Source organism: Phoxinus phoxinus, assembly GCF_949152265.1.
Source record: "Phoxinus phoxinus genome assembly, chromosome: 22".
Classification (NCBI taxonomy): Eukaryota; Metazoa; Chordata; class Actinopteri; order Cypriniformes; family Leuciscidae; genus Phoxinus; species Phoxinus phoxinus.
The window spans coordinates 27,305,913-27,322,935 of record NC_136897.1 but is presented as its reverse complement, the minus strand read 5'-3'; the positions used below and the strand labels follow the sequence as shown (position 1 = coordinate 27,322,935).

At 36.1% G+C, this 17,023-nt stretch overlaps 1 protein-coding gene across 1 annotated transcript in view; it reads right to left on the bottom strand.

Annotated features, from left to right (window-relative positions):
* il17rd (interleukin 17 receptor D) overlaps nucleotides 1–17,023 on the bottom strand; it is a 52,185-nt gene that overhangs the window by 18,171 nt on the left and 16,991 nt on the right. Inside the window, exon 2 of the mRNA XM_079597800.1 lies at nucleotides 1,373–1,436. Coding sequence (XP_079453926.1) covers nucleotides 1,373–1,436 — 64 coding nt within the window. The remainder of the gene's footprint in view (nucleotides 1–1,372; nucleotides 1,437–17,023) is intronic.

The window sequence follows — 17,023 nt, the reverse complement described above, 5'->3', positions numbered from 1 at the left end:
TGCTAATGAGAACGGCTTTGAGCCGAGGCCCGTTCCCGTTCGCAGTCACACATAATGGGGATTGAATGCTGAGGGAAAATCAGGATTAGCTATGAGAAACTTGACATTTCATCGCTTAAGGGGCGGACAAGGGCTCAGGAAGCTTGACTGAAACAACGTCAGGCATTAACAAGAGAATAAATACTATATTAAGCCAAGCAAAGAGAATCAATTAAAGTTAATCTCACACAGAACATCACATTATACAGCGGAAACTGGAAAAATTAGAATATGGTGCAAAAGTTCATTTATTTCAGTAATTCAACTGTTAAATATTAAATATTTGTTAAATATGGACAAACCCAAACGTTGGATCAAACATGCAATTAAAAAAATTAACCCAATGGCTGGGTTTGTCCATATTTGACCCAAAATTGGGTTAAAACAACCCAGCATTTTTTAGAGTGTATGAAAACCCCAAATTCAAAATTAGAATATTGTGAAAAGTTTTCATAACCTATAAGCCATAATCAAAATTATAACAAATAAAGGCTTTAAATATCTCACTTTGCATGTAATGAGTCTATATAATATATTAGTTTCACCTTTTAAGTTGAATTATTGAAATAAATGAACTTTTGCACCATATTCTAATTTTTCCAGTTTCACCTGTGTTTTATATAATATTATTATCTTTAGCTTGAAAGGCAAAGAGTGTCATTTTTATGGCACTAGCATCAGAAAATAATCAATGTCAAATAATGACTGTTTTCAAACAGGTTGCCTTAACATCTTCTATTGGTTTTAATGACAATTAAGCACATTTCCAACCCAATTCTCATTATCATAATGCATCCTTTTTTTGGTTTATTATATTTATTTTAATTTGCACTGATTTAAATAAAAATAATTATAATATTCTTAAACTATTCTTATTATCATAATGCTTAATAAATAATGATATATTATTTAAATGCATTAATATGTTTTTGTTTATTTAAATGTACACTGATTTTTTTTATTTTAATTTTTTTTATTAATTTTTCCAAACAACTGTCATTATCATAATGAATGATATATTTTGAATTGCCAAGTATTGATGCATTAATGTAGTATGCACACTGCCTTTTTGTCATTTATGCAGATATATATAAAAAAAATATCTATGCATTCTTTTTTTTTTCTCACATTTTTTATAATATATGCAAGAGTTTGATTTGTGATTCAATGAAAATTTTTAAATGTCCAGGTGCATGACAGTAATGAAAATGTAATATTAATGTCCCAGTGTTTTTAAGGCCCCAAATCTGTTTAAGATTTCTTAAATCTGTTGATTTTGGGTTAAAACGTGACATGTTTTCTTTCGATCCATACATTAAAAGAGAGGTCTTACTGTCATTTCGAAACGTGACTGCGAGTTTGCGAGCGCTCTCATCGGCGCTGGGCGACTGCGTTCCCTGCAGAGAAAGAGAGAACAGAATCAGAAAATGTTTTATTACACAACCATGAATGCAACATCTGAAGTAATGGCAGCATTAGAGACGTCTGTAACTTGTGTAACAGGAATGTGCGCTCGAGCCTTCAAAACCAGCAGCACTTCATGTGGTGACAGCCGCAACACACAATCCCACAATTATCCGAGTCCTGGCACTCAACAACACAGCGCTCGCTGCCAAAAGACAAATATAACCCTTTATTCACAACACCGACCCAGAATCAGCCGTTTAAACTCACACGATGATCTCAGGTGAGATAATGAGGGGTTACGGCTGACTCCAGAGCAGCGCTTTAAGGTGTATAAAGAAGAAGTCAAAACAAATAGGCTTGCGTGACAGAAGCAGACAGACTCGAGAGCTCTGTAATCAGCGTGCCGGATCAGGGCGGATGTGGAAAAACTGAAAGGAAGATACAGAAAATATGGATTATCAAATAAAGACATGGGATGAAGGGTGTTCGTGGACACTAAAGAGGTCTTGTTCTTGAGGCCGTGGCGCTCGTGTGTGTGTGTGTGTGTGTGTGTGTGTTCACAGATCTTATCATATTCCTGCTGTTATCTGGGATAAAGGAAGTTGTTTGACATGGCGGGACCAGAGACAATTCACTCCCACCCAAGAGATGAGAGTTAACACACATACACTCTAAAAAATGCTGGGTTGTTTCAACCCAATTTTGGGTCAAATATGGACAAACCCAAACGTTGGGTTAAAAATGTAATTTAAAAATGTAACCCAAAGGCTGGGTTTGTCCATATTTGACCCAAAATTGGGTTGACACAACTTAGAGTGTACTTTCAAATGTCTGTTGTTCTTTACGGTTTAACAAAGCACATCAATCATCACATGATAATTATTGCCTAATGTTAAAATTCTAACATTAAGATCTTCAACCAGAATCTCCATACTTCATTTGGACTATAAAGATTATATGGGGCACACATTTTTTACTTTATATAGCTTATATTTGGATAATCCCAAAGTAAAACTTTGATACCATTGCATTTTTTGGTGGGACATTTTCCATGAAACGTTAAACAAAGTTGTAAATAAAACAAAGATTGTTTATTTCAATCTTTCTACTTCAAAATTCCTTGTTTAATTCAATGTGTTACTTGCCGTTCCTTTATAATTAATTATGAATACTAGCAAATTCTGAGAGCAACATTTTTAGAGTACCTTTATGCAAAAATAATAATGATTTTCTAGTTATTTTTACCCTGTAAAAAGAAAGCACTGTCAAAACAAAACAAATAAACCTCAAAAGTTGGATCATAAATTGGATTGACACACCGTGCACCTGTTTGGTTCACTTTTTAATCCCGAGATGGAGCATTTCTACTCCCCGTACAATCAACTTCTTTCCCCAAACACATAAATCATCCATAGTTTTCCTAAACGCTCAACTGGAAACCTCAACAATCACATAACCAAAGATAAACATGACAGAAGATATGCGTATGCATTTAAAGACAACGTCAAAACTACTTTTCTGTGACCACTCCAGTAAATATCAATGATATTTAGCTTACATTATAATAAACTATGCAGTTATGCAGCATGTGGAACTGTAGACGGGCAGATTGCATGAATTATATGTGGGAAACTGCTTACAAATTGCAGTTTGAAATGGTAAGTGAGCAGATCTATGGACTAAAAATAATGCAGCAAACAACCTAATTCACAATTAGTGCAAACTGTGCTAACACGGTGTGAGTAAACTACTCCACATATGCTCAAGACTTGGACTAATCTGTCTTAATGACATCCTCTGCCTCATTTCCACAGGATGTACACTGATGAGGGCGTGACCTCTTGACCTCACACCATACCTGGACCAGATGTACAACTCCAGACAAACAGACCACGGTTATTAGAGGAAAAACCAAAACTACATGTTTGTTACTTAAAAAAAAAAAAAAAAAAAAAAAAAATCAAACTTACTTAAGAAAATTTTATGTTGAAGGACTAAAATTACAAACTGGACATACATACAAACTTAAAATTAACTAAAAAATAAACTAACTAAAAAATAAACTAAAAAAATATAATAAATAAAAGCTAAAATAAAAATAAATGAGTAATATTACAAATAATTAATCAAAATGACTAACACGTCAATAAATAAAAAATACTTAAAAATGAAACAAAAAAATACAAATAAAAGGAAAACAAATATAAAAAAAATAATAATAATACTATTTATTCATCTTAAATATTATATAAATCTTAAACTTACTTCATTTAGTTGCCAAAGACACGTCTAATTTTGTTTACTTTAAGTTGAAGCACTAAAATTACTAACTGGAAATCAATAAAAACTAAAACTGAAGAAAAAATTAACTAAAAATACACCTAAATAATAAAAATTTAAATGACAAGAGAACATACCAAAATTACTAAAATTAAACAAAAATGATCAATTATATAAAAATGAAAAAAGCTAATAAAATAAATAAATAAATAAATACAATAGTGGATAATTAATAGTAAAATGGCACTTAAACAGGTGAATATCAACCACCACGAATATCATAAACAATCAAAAACTTTTTCTAGTTCTCTATGGATTATATTTAGTGTTAGTGATTTAAACTAACACTATTAGCATTTTCCTTTAAAAGACGTAGTTCCTGATCATGATGTCCGGGATCATTTGTGGAAAAACAACACTGGGAAAACTTTCCTGAAGGTTTAATGCTGCACTTAATGAACTGAGGGGAATGAAAGCACAAACTAATTTGGCTCATAGCCCTTGGCCTCGCTTTTAAACCCCTTGTAGTAGCAAGAAAGCATTTACTGCCTGCAGAAGAAGAGCGAGACCGGCTGATTCCTCATTTAGCACCAGAATAAAGTGAGAAAGCCAGCAGCTTTAGAGCCGCACTAATGGCTCCTGCCATGCTGTCCTGGGGTCGTTTTAACACCGAGGGCCCAGCGGGGTCCTGAGGGTCACGGCAGACACACACACACACATCTGCTGCCGGGACTGTTACACACCTGCAGATGATCAGAGGAGCCGTTCTGACCACAGACTCACACCTCTCAGAGCCACGCCAGACATTAATGTGAACATTCAAGTAGCATTTAAAAAAAAAACTAAATTTAAAATGTAAGAATCTTTATTAGCATACAAAAAAAAAAAAAAAAAAAGGCAATGCATGCATAACTAATGTTCGTCATGGTGGTTTGAACAAACTATTTATATGACCCATGCATGAAATCATCCATTGTTATGCATTTGGCAGATGCTTTTACCAAAGCATATTACATTGCATTAAAGGTAAACATTGTATTAGTTCATGCGTACCATGATCCACTGTTTGAACTACAGAAAAACGGTTAGACTTACAATTTCTGCCCGTCAGATAATGAAATGAGTTGGGGAAATCCCAAAGACTTTCTTTAAAGGACAAACCTAAAGCCCAAATTATACTTTGGTCAGCGCAATGACGTAATTTATCATCATCGGGAGAGTCCGTGGACATCACAATTTGACATTTGTGTGTCCGTGCAGATGGTGCGTGTAACATCTAGGGATGCAGGATATATCGGCCGCCATATCGGTCGATATATCCATAATATAATGAATATATTAAAGCTGATAAATAATGTGTTATTTCCTTCAGCTGAGACGCTTCAGATGCAACATGCTGGTTTTGAATTGCTTGAAATATGATTGGAATCAGTTCAAAAGAAGAATAGAGTAAATTGCAACATGTGCAGCACAAGTCTGTCATATCGCCGACATAAAATTATAATGAGAACATCACTATAATTGAGTGTTTGGGACATGATTTTTAGTGGTGGCTCTCATCAGGCTCTCAAAAGTTATAAAAAAATTCGTATTTTGATGTATCGGCCAATTTATCGGTTATCGGCTTTCAAATATAAAGAATTATCGGTAAAACATTTTTAATATCGGTGCATTACTAACAACAGCGCATGTGCAAGTGATTTGAGCATTTAAAAACAAAAGTCCACTAAAAGGTGGACAAGATATTTTAACGCTCACGGCCAAAGAGTATACTTTGAAAGGAGTGGAAGGTGGAAAATCAAGTATTTAAAGGGATAGTTCACTTTAAAATGAAAATTCTGTCATCATTTACTTACCCTCAAGTTGTTTCAAACCTGTATGAGTTTCTTTATTCTGCTGAACACAAAGGTAGATATTTTGAAGAATGTCGGTAACCAAAGAGTTAACTGGTCCCATTCCTACTATGGAAGTCAATGGGAACCAGAAACTGTTTGGTTACCGACATTCTTCAAAATATCTTCCTTTGTGTTCAGCAGAAGAAAGAAACTCATACAGGTTTGAAACAACTTGAGGGTGAGTATATGATGATATACTTTTCATTTTAAAGTGAACTATCCCTTTAATGTCATGCAAAATTGCCTTTCCTTGAGTTTAAAGGGATCCTTCACCGATTAGCATTAAGCTTTGTATCAGTAGAAACCCGGTGGTATTTTCGAATGGCCCCTCATGTCCCCCTGAGACGAGAGATTTATGTATTGTGTCTGTGTGTCTGGGAAAAAAACTCAAAATGACTCAAAAACATAATTTAGCATCTGAGGCTTTTTTGGCCAGAGCCGAGAGACTACAGCCAGTAGTAGGCGCGAGTCCCGCATGTTTTACACCCGCCCGCAGGTTTTTTAAAATCCAATCAGGATTTAAATTAATTTATCAACTAAATCGTCACGGAAACTCTCGATAAAACGGCTTCTTTAGTAGCCTAGCTGTATCATTTCTTCTGGCCTCTGTAACCGGTGGGCGTGGCCTCGTAGGGCAGAGAAGCAAGTGCATTCTGGGAGTTGTTGTCTTTCATCCATTTTGCATTTTCTAGCTTTTCTCAGTCTAGAAGGCACCATTTTCTAAAATTATTTCACATTTCTACTACATAAATGACCCAATCTAAATACACTTTCGTCTCTCCAGCAGTGAAGTATCCCTTTAAATGCACATCTTCCAGGTCTAGTTCTCTCTCTATGTGCGAATGAGTGTTTGTGATGAAGTACGGGGGTCTGTGATGTGACACATTCCTCCTAACAAGTCTGTCACACTCTCCCCGACACGCTTTTACGACCTTCCTCAGCAAACCCTCCTCCTCCTCTCGATCCCCGTGTACCTGTGGACCGCTGGTCCCGCTGAGAGGAGCCGGGGCTTGAGGACCTTCAGCGGTCGCTCTGACGTCGTGCTAATCGCCCCAGCAGTCGTTTGGCATCCTAAAACTTCAAATGGACAGTTTGAGCCGGGGGTGCTGCGATGGGGCTCATAAACTTGCAACATCCCATGTGGCAAATGAGCAGAAATGTTGCCGTGAGGTAAAACAAGGAGGTCAGACCCCGGTCAAACAAGGGTCCCCACGCTTTAGTAGGCCTTATTAAGTGATTGTAAAAGAGGGAAGTCTGTGTGCCTTTTGTTTAATGACCGGGGTCATTAAACGCACCGTGGAAATTAAGAGAACACACAATGACTCGAGTCAAGACCAATCTACAATTACAAAAAAATACCATGGTAAACCTTAAAGCATGATTTTGCATGTGTTACTGCGGTTTTCTGGACATGTACCATAATGCAATGTACTATAGTACTACAATTACGGTTTACCATATACAAATAAAGTACCAAAAACCATCTTACATCACGTCAGTAACATGTTTTTAGTCAAAATTATCATGATATACCTTGATGTATATGCAAATACCATGGTACAGGAATATATACTGTTCAAAAGTTTGGGGAAAGTAAAAAGCTCAAGGCTGCATTCATTAAATTGACTAAAAATACATTGAAATATTATTACAGTTTAAAATAACTGTTTTCTATGTGAATATAAGTAAAAATGTAAGTCATAACTCCAGTCTTCAGTGTCACATGATCCTTCAGAAATCATTAATATGATGATTTGCTGCTCAAGACACATTTATGATTATTATCAATGTTGAAAACAGTTGTGCTGCTTCATATTTTTGTGGAAACTGATACTTTTTTATTTTCAAATATTCTGTTGAATAGAAAGTTCTAAAGAACATTGATTTGAAAAAAAATATTTTGTAGTAACATCATAAATGTCTTTACTGACACTTTTGATTAATTTAATGCCTCCTTGCTGAATAGAAGTATCCATTTCTTACTAAAACCCAGATGTTTGAACAGTTTTAAATACATGTGAAACTAAAAAAATTTGAATATGGTGCAAAAGTTCATTTATTTCAGTAATTCAACTTAAAAAGTGAAACTAATATATTAAATAGACTCATTACATGCAAAGTGAGATATTTCAAGCCTTTATTTGTTATAATTTTGATGATTATGGCTTACAGCTAATATTCTAATTTTGAATTTGGGGTTTTCATAAGCTGTAAGCCATAATCATCAAAATTATAACAAATAAAGGCTTGAAATATCTCACTTTGCATGTAATGAGTCTATATAATATATTAGTTTCACCTTTTAAGTTGAATTACTGAAATAAATTAACTTTTGCACCATATTCTAATTTTTCGAGTTTTACATGTAAGTCACAAACCGAACAGAACAACTTATTGAACCTGCATATGTGTTTTTGTTGAGTATCATAATTGATACATCAGGCTTTTATGGCTCATATAGTCTGATATAGTGAGAATATGGAGGGGAAAAAACTCAATATCATTCAGAGACCCAAACTGAGCAAAAATATGCATTTTGATGCAGATGCTGATATTTATATGGCCAGCAAGTGAAAATTCTGATGCTTGTAATGTAAATCAATGATCTTTATAAAAGTATAACAGACTATTAACATAAAATGCATATATGTGACCCTGGATCACAAAACCAGTCTCGAGTCGCACGGGTATATCTGTGGCAATAGCCAACAATACATTGTATGGGTCAAAATTATTGATTTTTCTTTTATGCCAAAAATCATTAAGTAAAGATCATGTTCCATGAAGATATTTTATAAAATGTTATAAATATATAAAACATTTATTATTGTGAGTGAATGCAGCACAACCGTGAGCATAAATTGACCATTTTAAAGGAGATTTTAAAATCTCAAAAGTGTCATGCAACTGCCATAGTAAGAGTTTGTTGAACAAGAAGAATGAAGATCCTCTGGTCAAACACACACACACACACACACACACACACACACACACACACACACACACACACACACACACACACACACACACACACACACACACACACACACACACACACACACACACACACACACACACACACACACACACACACACACACACACACACACACACACACACACACACACACACACACACACACACACACACACACACACACACACACACACACACACACACACACACACACACACACACACCTGGCAGGGGCAATAGAAGAAGCCATTATGGAGATGAGGTTCAGCTATTGTGCGGGATCAGGGACACGAGCGTGTCTGAACAGGTGACGGCAGGTGAAGGGGTACACGTTTCCTGTTAAACACCAAAGGCTGATCTAACCAGGTGTTCCACCTTCCATATGAATAATAACAGTAATTATATCATCCGAAACGAGGAACAAACTTCACAGCATGGGAGCTGGGCTTCGTCTTTTGTGCATTCATTACCTTTTATGTTTTCACAAAAGACTGAGTTCTCGTCACTAGTTAAATCCTAATGTACACTGTAAAAAAATTATGATAACACTTTACTTAAAGCCTTTATACACTCTAAAAAATGCTGGGTTGTTTCAACCCAAGTTTGGGTCAAATAGGGACAAACCCAGCCGTTGGGTTACATTTTTAACCCAACGTTTGGGTTTGTCCATATTTGACCCAAAATTGGGTTGAAACAACACAGCATTTTTTTAGAGTATATATAATGCATTATAAAACTATTTTAATTCATTAATTATGCCTAGTTATGATGCACTGTATGGTCTCGTGAATTATGGTAACCACAGTTTTAATACTCATGTTGAAAGTATAATACATTAAAACGCATGACAAACAACCATTTTCAGATGTGACAAGCAATCTGCAAATATTATCATGGATTATAATTATTTATGAAAAAAAGATAATGCATTGTACATAAAGGCACAAAAAAATATATTTTTTTTTTAAGTAAATAAAAACTAATATTATTGGAGTATGTTTTACTTCAGTCTTGTTAACATTAGTTACAATGAACAATACTTCTACATAATCTGATCTTGTTTTTTACAAATACATATTTAAAATAAAAAGCTGTATCTGTTAACATTAGTTAATACACTCTGAACTAACATGAGCAAATTTGTTTTTATTGACTAATAAATGCTAAGATATGTGTTAGTTACTGCATTATGTTAAAAATTAGAGCATATGTGACTCTGGACCACAACACCAGTCACAAGGGGAAACATTTTTAAATAGAGATGTATATATCATATGAAAGCTGAATAAATAAGCTTTCCTCTGATGTGTGGTTTGTTATGATAGGATAATATTTGGTCGAGATACAACAATTGTAAATCTGGAAAAAATCGAAACATTGAGAAAATCTCCTTTAAAGTTGTGCATTTATGTTCACGATTGTGCTGCATTTACTCACAAAAATACATGTTTTATATATTTACGGTAAGAAATTTACTAAATATCTTCATGGAACATGATCTTAATATCCGAATGATTTTTGGCATAAAATAAAAATTTATAATTTTGACCCATACAATGAATGTATAGTTGGCTATTGCCACAGATTTACCCGTGCGACTCCAGACTATAGTATTATGTGACCCTGGATCACAAAACCAAAGTATTACTGTGAAAATCATTTTTTACACCAATTTTTTTTAAGTATATTAATTCCGTGATAAATTGTCAGCTAGTTAGCTAGCACACTGTCCCATTCTGAAATGTTAACTTTCCACAATCTAATGCAATCCCCAACACACATAATCAAAGCAGAGTGTTCCTAGCCCAAAAAGTACCTGGTTTGACTTGTGCTTTGGCATCTAACCTCCTCACACATGAAGCTAATTTAATGAGAACACTGCCAGCTATGTTACAAGTGTAGATGGTTCTTCTTAAGAACCCAATTAGCTGTAACCCATATGGAGACAACAGCAAACAAGCCAGCAGACCACACTTTTTTCAAAGGGCAGCTATTTGTTTGATCCTTCACTGCTTGAATCTTCTCCCACCCGACTCGAGGAAATGCAGCCCTCGGGGATTTTGCCCCTTGCATGGAAAATTAACATGCACGCTATCAGTTCCTATTTGCTGAAGGGTAGATAGTGCATGATGGGATATCTGACCAGCGATGATCAATCAGAGGGACACTGCTGCTATTCTTTGGCCTAGGACCAGGAAGGGGGGGGGGGGGTGTAACTAATCTCCCTATCCTGAGAACTTACTGAATTACCCAGTGGCATTTGTTAGGATTACGCGTGACCTGCATCTCTGTGCTCTTGCTTTACAAACTCCCCCCGTTTATCAGAATAGACTATTTTCAAGACACGGTCTGCCTCGAATGGATCCCAGATGAATTAGGCTATGTTTACACGGAAACGATCTGAAGAGAAAATGCAAAAGTGGCGTTGCGTTATCACTTTTTATTCTGCGTTTAAACAAGCGTTATTGGGCGGAAATCTGCGTGCATATGGTGACGCAAAAGTGTGTGAGATTGGATGTAGTGTGCACTCCAGACGGCTAGGTGGCGATGTGGAGCACTGAAAGTGAAAGAGACGCTGACACAGTTTTTCATGTTTAATACGGTAAAGCTGCGTTAACCCTCGGCGCTCTTCGCATGTCGCTCAATAATGACAGATTTTTTTATTTTAATTTTTTCAATGAAATTAATGCTATATTTTAGTTTGATAATGTTTTGTTATTTTCCTGTACTGGCGCATGCCTGTGACGTAAACACGTACGCAACGTTTTCAATGTCTAGCAGTTTTTACCGTTTTTACCCTTCAGACGGGAACGCGATGGTGGAGCGTTTTTAAGATTTCCACTCTGGAGGGTGGATTCACTTTTTTGCGTTTTTAATCCCCAAAAACACCGTTGCCGTGTAAACGAAAGACACATCCGATAAAATATTTGTACGTTTTCACCCGCAAACGTTCTCGTGTAAACAGGGCCTAAACTTCATGAATAAATATCACAAGGAAACAGTGCTTCAGTGTAACCTGAGAGTAAAACTTTGCTGCATGATTTGGGATGACGACGTGGACAAAGCAAACCCCCGTTCACACACACATCTGTGAAAACGACTAAAAATGCTGTATTATTCAAGCCAGGCCAGTAGTTGGCGTGCGATGTCACTTTGTAAAGAAACACTACGCAACTATAGACTGAATATGTAGCATGCATGATGTCATTGTTTTTTTGTAGTGTATTTGTATCATTTTCAAAAACATTTTCACGCGCCCAAAACGCCGTTGTCATGTAAATGAACGGCCAAAACGCATTTAGTTGTACGTTTTTAGTTGAAAATGGTGTCATGTAAACGGCCCCTAAGTGGAAAACCGCAGGGTTAAAGCTTAAATACTTTGTTGGCAACAGGTTTGCAAACTTTCTCTTTAAAAATGTGGTAAAATGCATGTGTACGAGTTGTTATCAAATGCTCATTACAAGCGACGTACGTAACCTCGCGGCGTTTGCAAAGTTGGGCGTGTAAATAAAAATTGCGCTACACTCTGAAAAGCAGTAGCACACCATATTCCAACTTCAATTACTCGTTCAGTCCGGCTACTGATAACTTATATAACTTATAATAACTCTGGAATAGCCTTCCTGATATTGACCGAGGCTCAGACTCACTCTCCCAGTTTAAAACTAGATTAAAGACGCATCTCTTTAGCCAAGCATTCACATAATGCATCTCATACCTTTTATACTACAGTTAAATCAGACCAAATGCATTCATATTATGAACATCAGCTACGCTAATTATTAATTATCTGCTTTTTTTGCTGTAAATAGAGTTCGCCAGCTCCAGTTATGTATCCAGCCTCTCATGGAGACTTCAGACGACCCAACGCCGGCGATATGTTATGCCCTAAATTAATACATGATTAACTAACTGTATTTTTCTATGTAAATTTCTGAAATGCATTTTCTGTAAAGCTGCTTTGAAACAATATGTATTGTGAAAAGCGCTAGGCTATACAAATAAATTTGAATTGAATTGAATAACTCCAGACTAGGGCTGGGTATCGATTCAGATGTTACAATTCGATTCGATTTCGATTCACAAGCTCTGAATTCGATTCGATTTCGATCCTCGATTCATTTTCAATTCTAAATTCGATTCCCGATTCGACTCAATGAATATAGATTTAATACAAATCCTATATTTATTTATTTTTAAACGGTGAACATAAGTTTACGAGTGGTTAATTAATAAAAAGAAATAGAGCCACAAAACCTGTATATTAAACTTTTTATTTTGGTACATTTTATACATTTTTTTAATTTTATATGGTCTTTCAACTTCAAATAAATACAATAAATAGACAGTATTTTGATGCACGATGAAAAATTGATGCTGAAAATGAGAAAAGTCAGAACAGTCGCATGCCTTGATCAATCAGGATCAGGTTATTTTATGTTTAAGAGAAAACTAACATTCGCTGTAACATGGAGGCTGCAAGCCTATGAACACTGTAGGAAAACTAATACTGGCTTTTGGGTGATAGATATAAATAAATATGGGGAAAAAAAATATTTTTGGCCTTTGAGAATCGATTTTGAATCGACCACATTTTAAAAATCGATTAATCGAAAAATCTATTTTTTTGCCCAGCCCTACTCTAGACTTATTTTTGCACATTTATTTTGCATGCATAAACTACATACTGCACGGTCGAGAGCTCGTGGGCTACAGGAAGACGTGTCCTCCGCTGTGATAAATGCAGCGCAGCTTGCGGCCGGCGAACGCGGTGAAGCTAAAAGGGGTCAGAGTCTGCAGCAGCCGCTCTCCATCACGCTGTTTGTCTTACACGCACTTATGATATTGAGCTTCAGATCTCGCTGATCTGAGAACGCAGAGCTGCTCTCGGGGGGCTTGTTCCTCAGTGCTGTGAAAACAAACAGACCACTTCTCACTGTTTGTCCAACAAATTACTTGGAATATAAAATAAAGAAAAAAGCAAGATCCGCACTGGCTTGATTTGCAATGTTGTGACGGGGGAACAGAAAGTCAAAATTGACTTTATTTTATAAAATACACCCTGTTTGCTTTAATGCATGCTACTGGTCTTACTGTGAAAGATTTATGCAATATTAACCAATTATCTCTTTAGTAGAGCTGCATGATTCTGGATAAATTGAGAATCGCATAGAGATCCCGATTCTCTCACGGCTTTTAATTGTTTAACTTTAAATAAAATACCATGTAATTTACTAGAGGTTCTGACAAAATGTTAATTGCTGCGGTCTATTTAAAAAAAAGTTTAATTATTTTTTAAACCGGTTTATTTGAATGATTCATTGACTTGATTCTTCACTTGTTTCATTACTGAATTAATCAGCGTTTTTGAAGAAATTTCTGAAGTGAATGATTCAATGACAAAATACATTTGTTTAACGGTCTCTTGTCGCCACCTACTGGTGTAACGATGTAATTGATACAATCGTTTTTTTTTTTTTTTAAGTGGCAAGTTACTCTCAAAAGGTCTCTACCGTAGACATCAGTGTTTATATCCAAACTATAAACTTTATTCCAGTACTTATGAGATCATTTTAATTTAGGTAACACAGAAATAACGATACTGTGTGGTTAAAAAGACAGTTTGAGAAGCTGTGACAACTTTTGTCAAAGGTTTAATAGACACAGGCGAATCGTTGTCATTTAGGAATAAGATTGCGTGGGTGTTTGAATCGAGATCACAATCTTTTAACGAATAATCGAGCATCTCTACTCTTTAGTAAATGCTTATAGCAGAAGTTTGCCATCTACGAACAATGCAACTAATCCAACTCTGTCTAAGGCCCTGTTTACATGAGAACGTTCGCGGCTGAAAACGTACAAATATTTTATCGGATGTGCCTTTCGTTTACACGGCGACGGCGTTTTTGGGGCTTAAAAACGTGAAAAAGTGAAACCACCCTCCAGAGTGGAGATCTGAAAAACGCTCCACCGCCGCGTTCCCGTCTAAAGGGTAAAAACGCAAAAGTCTGCTAGAAAGTGAAGGCGTCGCGTACGCGTTTACGTCACAGGCATGCACCAGTACAGGAAAATAACAAAACATTATCAAACTAAAATATAGCATTAATTTCATTGACAAATTTTTTTATAAATTCTGAGCGACACGCGAAGAGCATCGAGGGTTAAAGCAGCAGCTTTATCTTATTAAACATGAATAACTGTGTCAGCGTCTCTTTCACTTTCAGTGCTCCACATCGCCACCTAGCCGCCTGGAGTGCACACTACATCCAATCTCACACACTTTTGCGTCACCATATGCACGCAGATTTCCGCCCAATAACGCTCGTCTAAACACAGAATAAAAAGTGATAACGGAACGCCCCTTTTGCGTTTTCTCTTCAGATCGTTTCCGTGTAAACATAGCCTAATTATATATGAACTAATAATATATTTTATACATTTAATTATTGTACAGTTTTATATATATATATATATATATATATATATATATATATATCTTTAAAATGCCATTAATAATAAAACTCAATTGTGAGTGACTCTGGATCACAAAACCAGTCTCACTTGTATATTTGTGGCAATAGCCAACTATACATTGTATGGGTCAAAATTATACAAAAGATTTATGCCAAAAATCATTAGGATATTAAAGGACAAGTTCGGTATTTTACACTTAAAGCCCTGTTTACAGACCGTATCTGATGAAATAGAACGGTTAAGATTAAAATTTGTACACATGCTCCTGTCCCGAGAATTTTAGGTTTATTTAGCTTTTGTGGACCTATTTTGCCGAACGCGTCACACCCAGATTCTTCCGTTGAGAGCTTGAATAATAGACACCAGTTGGTGGCGATAATGCACCTTTGCCAATTGCAAGCAAACCGCTGGCATTTCATTGAATACACAGAAGAAGCAGAAGAAGAAGCGGCGGAGGAATATCGTACCTCACACAGCACATTCAATACAAGTCAATGGAGGTGGACAAACACTACGATAAAACCTGTTGGAAAGCATCTTTTTCAGCGATTTTTTTGGGGATCATATCAGTGAACACCCCTGACCACTCGGTGAGTTTCACGTCTTTGTAAATGAAAGTTTAATGTGTTTTAGGAAGGAATCTGCCAGTGCACATAGACAACCATTGTGGGGGTGGGGGGGGAAAGCGAAATAAACCTAAAATTCTCGGGACAGGAGCATGTGTCCAAAGTTTAATCTTAACCGTTCTATTTCATCAGATACGATCTGTAAACAGGGCTTTAAGTGTAAAATACCGAACTTGTCCTTTAAGTAAAGAATCAAGATCATGCTCCATGAAGATATTTAGTAAATTTCCCACCGTAAATATATAAAACATGTATTTTTGTGAGTGAATGCAGCAAAATCGTGAACATAAATGCACAACTTTAAAGGAGATTTTCTCAATGTTTAAATTTTTTTGCTCCCTCAGATTCCAGATTTTCAATAGTTGTATCTCGACCAAATATTGTCCCATCATAACAAACCATACATCAATGGAAAGCTTATTTGTTCAGCCTTCATGTGATGTAAAAATCTCAATTTCATAAAATTGACCCATGTTTTGTGGTCCAGGGTCACAATATATAACAAATTCACATCTCTTCCTTGACAAAACCATGTTGAATCAGCGAAATCCGATGAAAACTCTTCCCTAGTGTCCAAACAAAGGAAACAAGCACTTTTTTTACATTGGAGTTGACAAATCTGACCACAGCCTAGCTCAGCAGAGCTCGAACACACGTTTCTCATTTCCTTAACATGTGTCTCCAATTTCATATTCCAAAAAGAGTCATTTTCTTGGACAATCAGCGTTGTGTTTGCTATCAGGTCCTGTTGTTATTAATCACCTTTATGTGCAACTTTCTAATGGGTTTGTGTCTCACGAAACCTGCGGGATTTGTGACTCAGCAAAGACTTTTTGTTTGTCTTCTGTGTTTACTGTGCCGGTACCGTGGTAAAGTGATAGTGTAACATGACGTATAATCTTGCATTGCTAACTTGCATATGTTTTTGTCTTCTTGACATCAAAAACAAACACGGATCCGGGTTGAGTTTCATGCATCTGTGTGGCGTGCTTCCGGCTGCCGCCCCTAAAGCTGCAGGTGATCATGTGGCATTAATGAGCAGGTATCAGCTTTCTTCATCTGTGTAATTATGGTCATCTCAGAGAGAGCACGTCTGCAACTCAACGACGGCTACAAACACCCTGCACTGCAAGTAAACGAGGCCTTGTCCACACTAGTCAAGTCATCTTCATTTATATAGCGCTTTTAACAATGCTTATACAGACACTAATACAATTTCTTATGAAAACGCATATTTTTCTCTCCGTTTTGGCCTTCCGTTCACACTGACGGCGTTTTTATTAATGAAAATGCTCTCCAATTTTGATAAATTTGAAAACGCAGTGT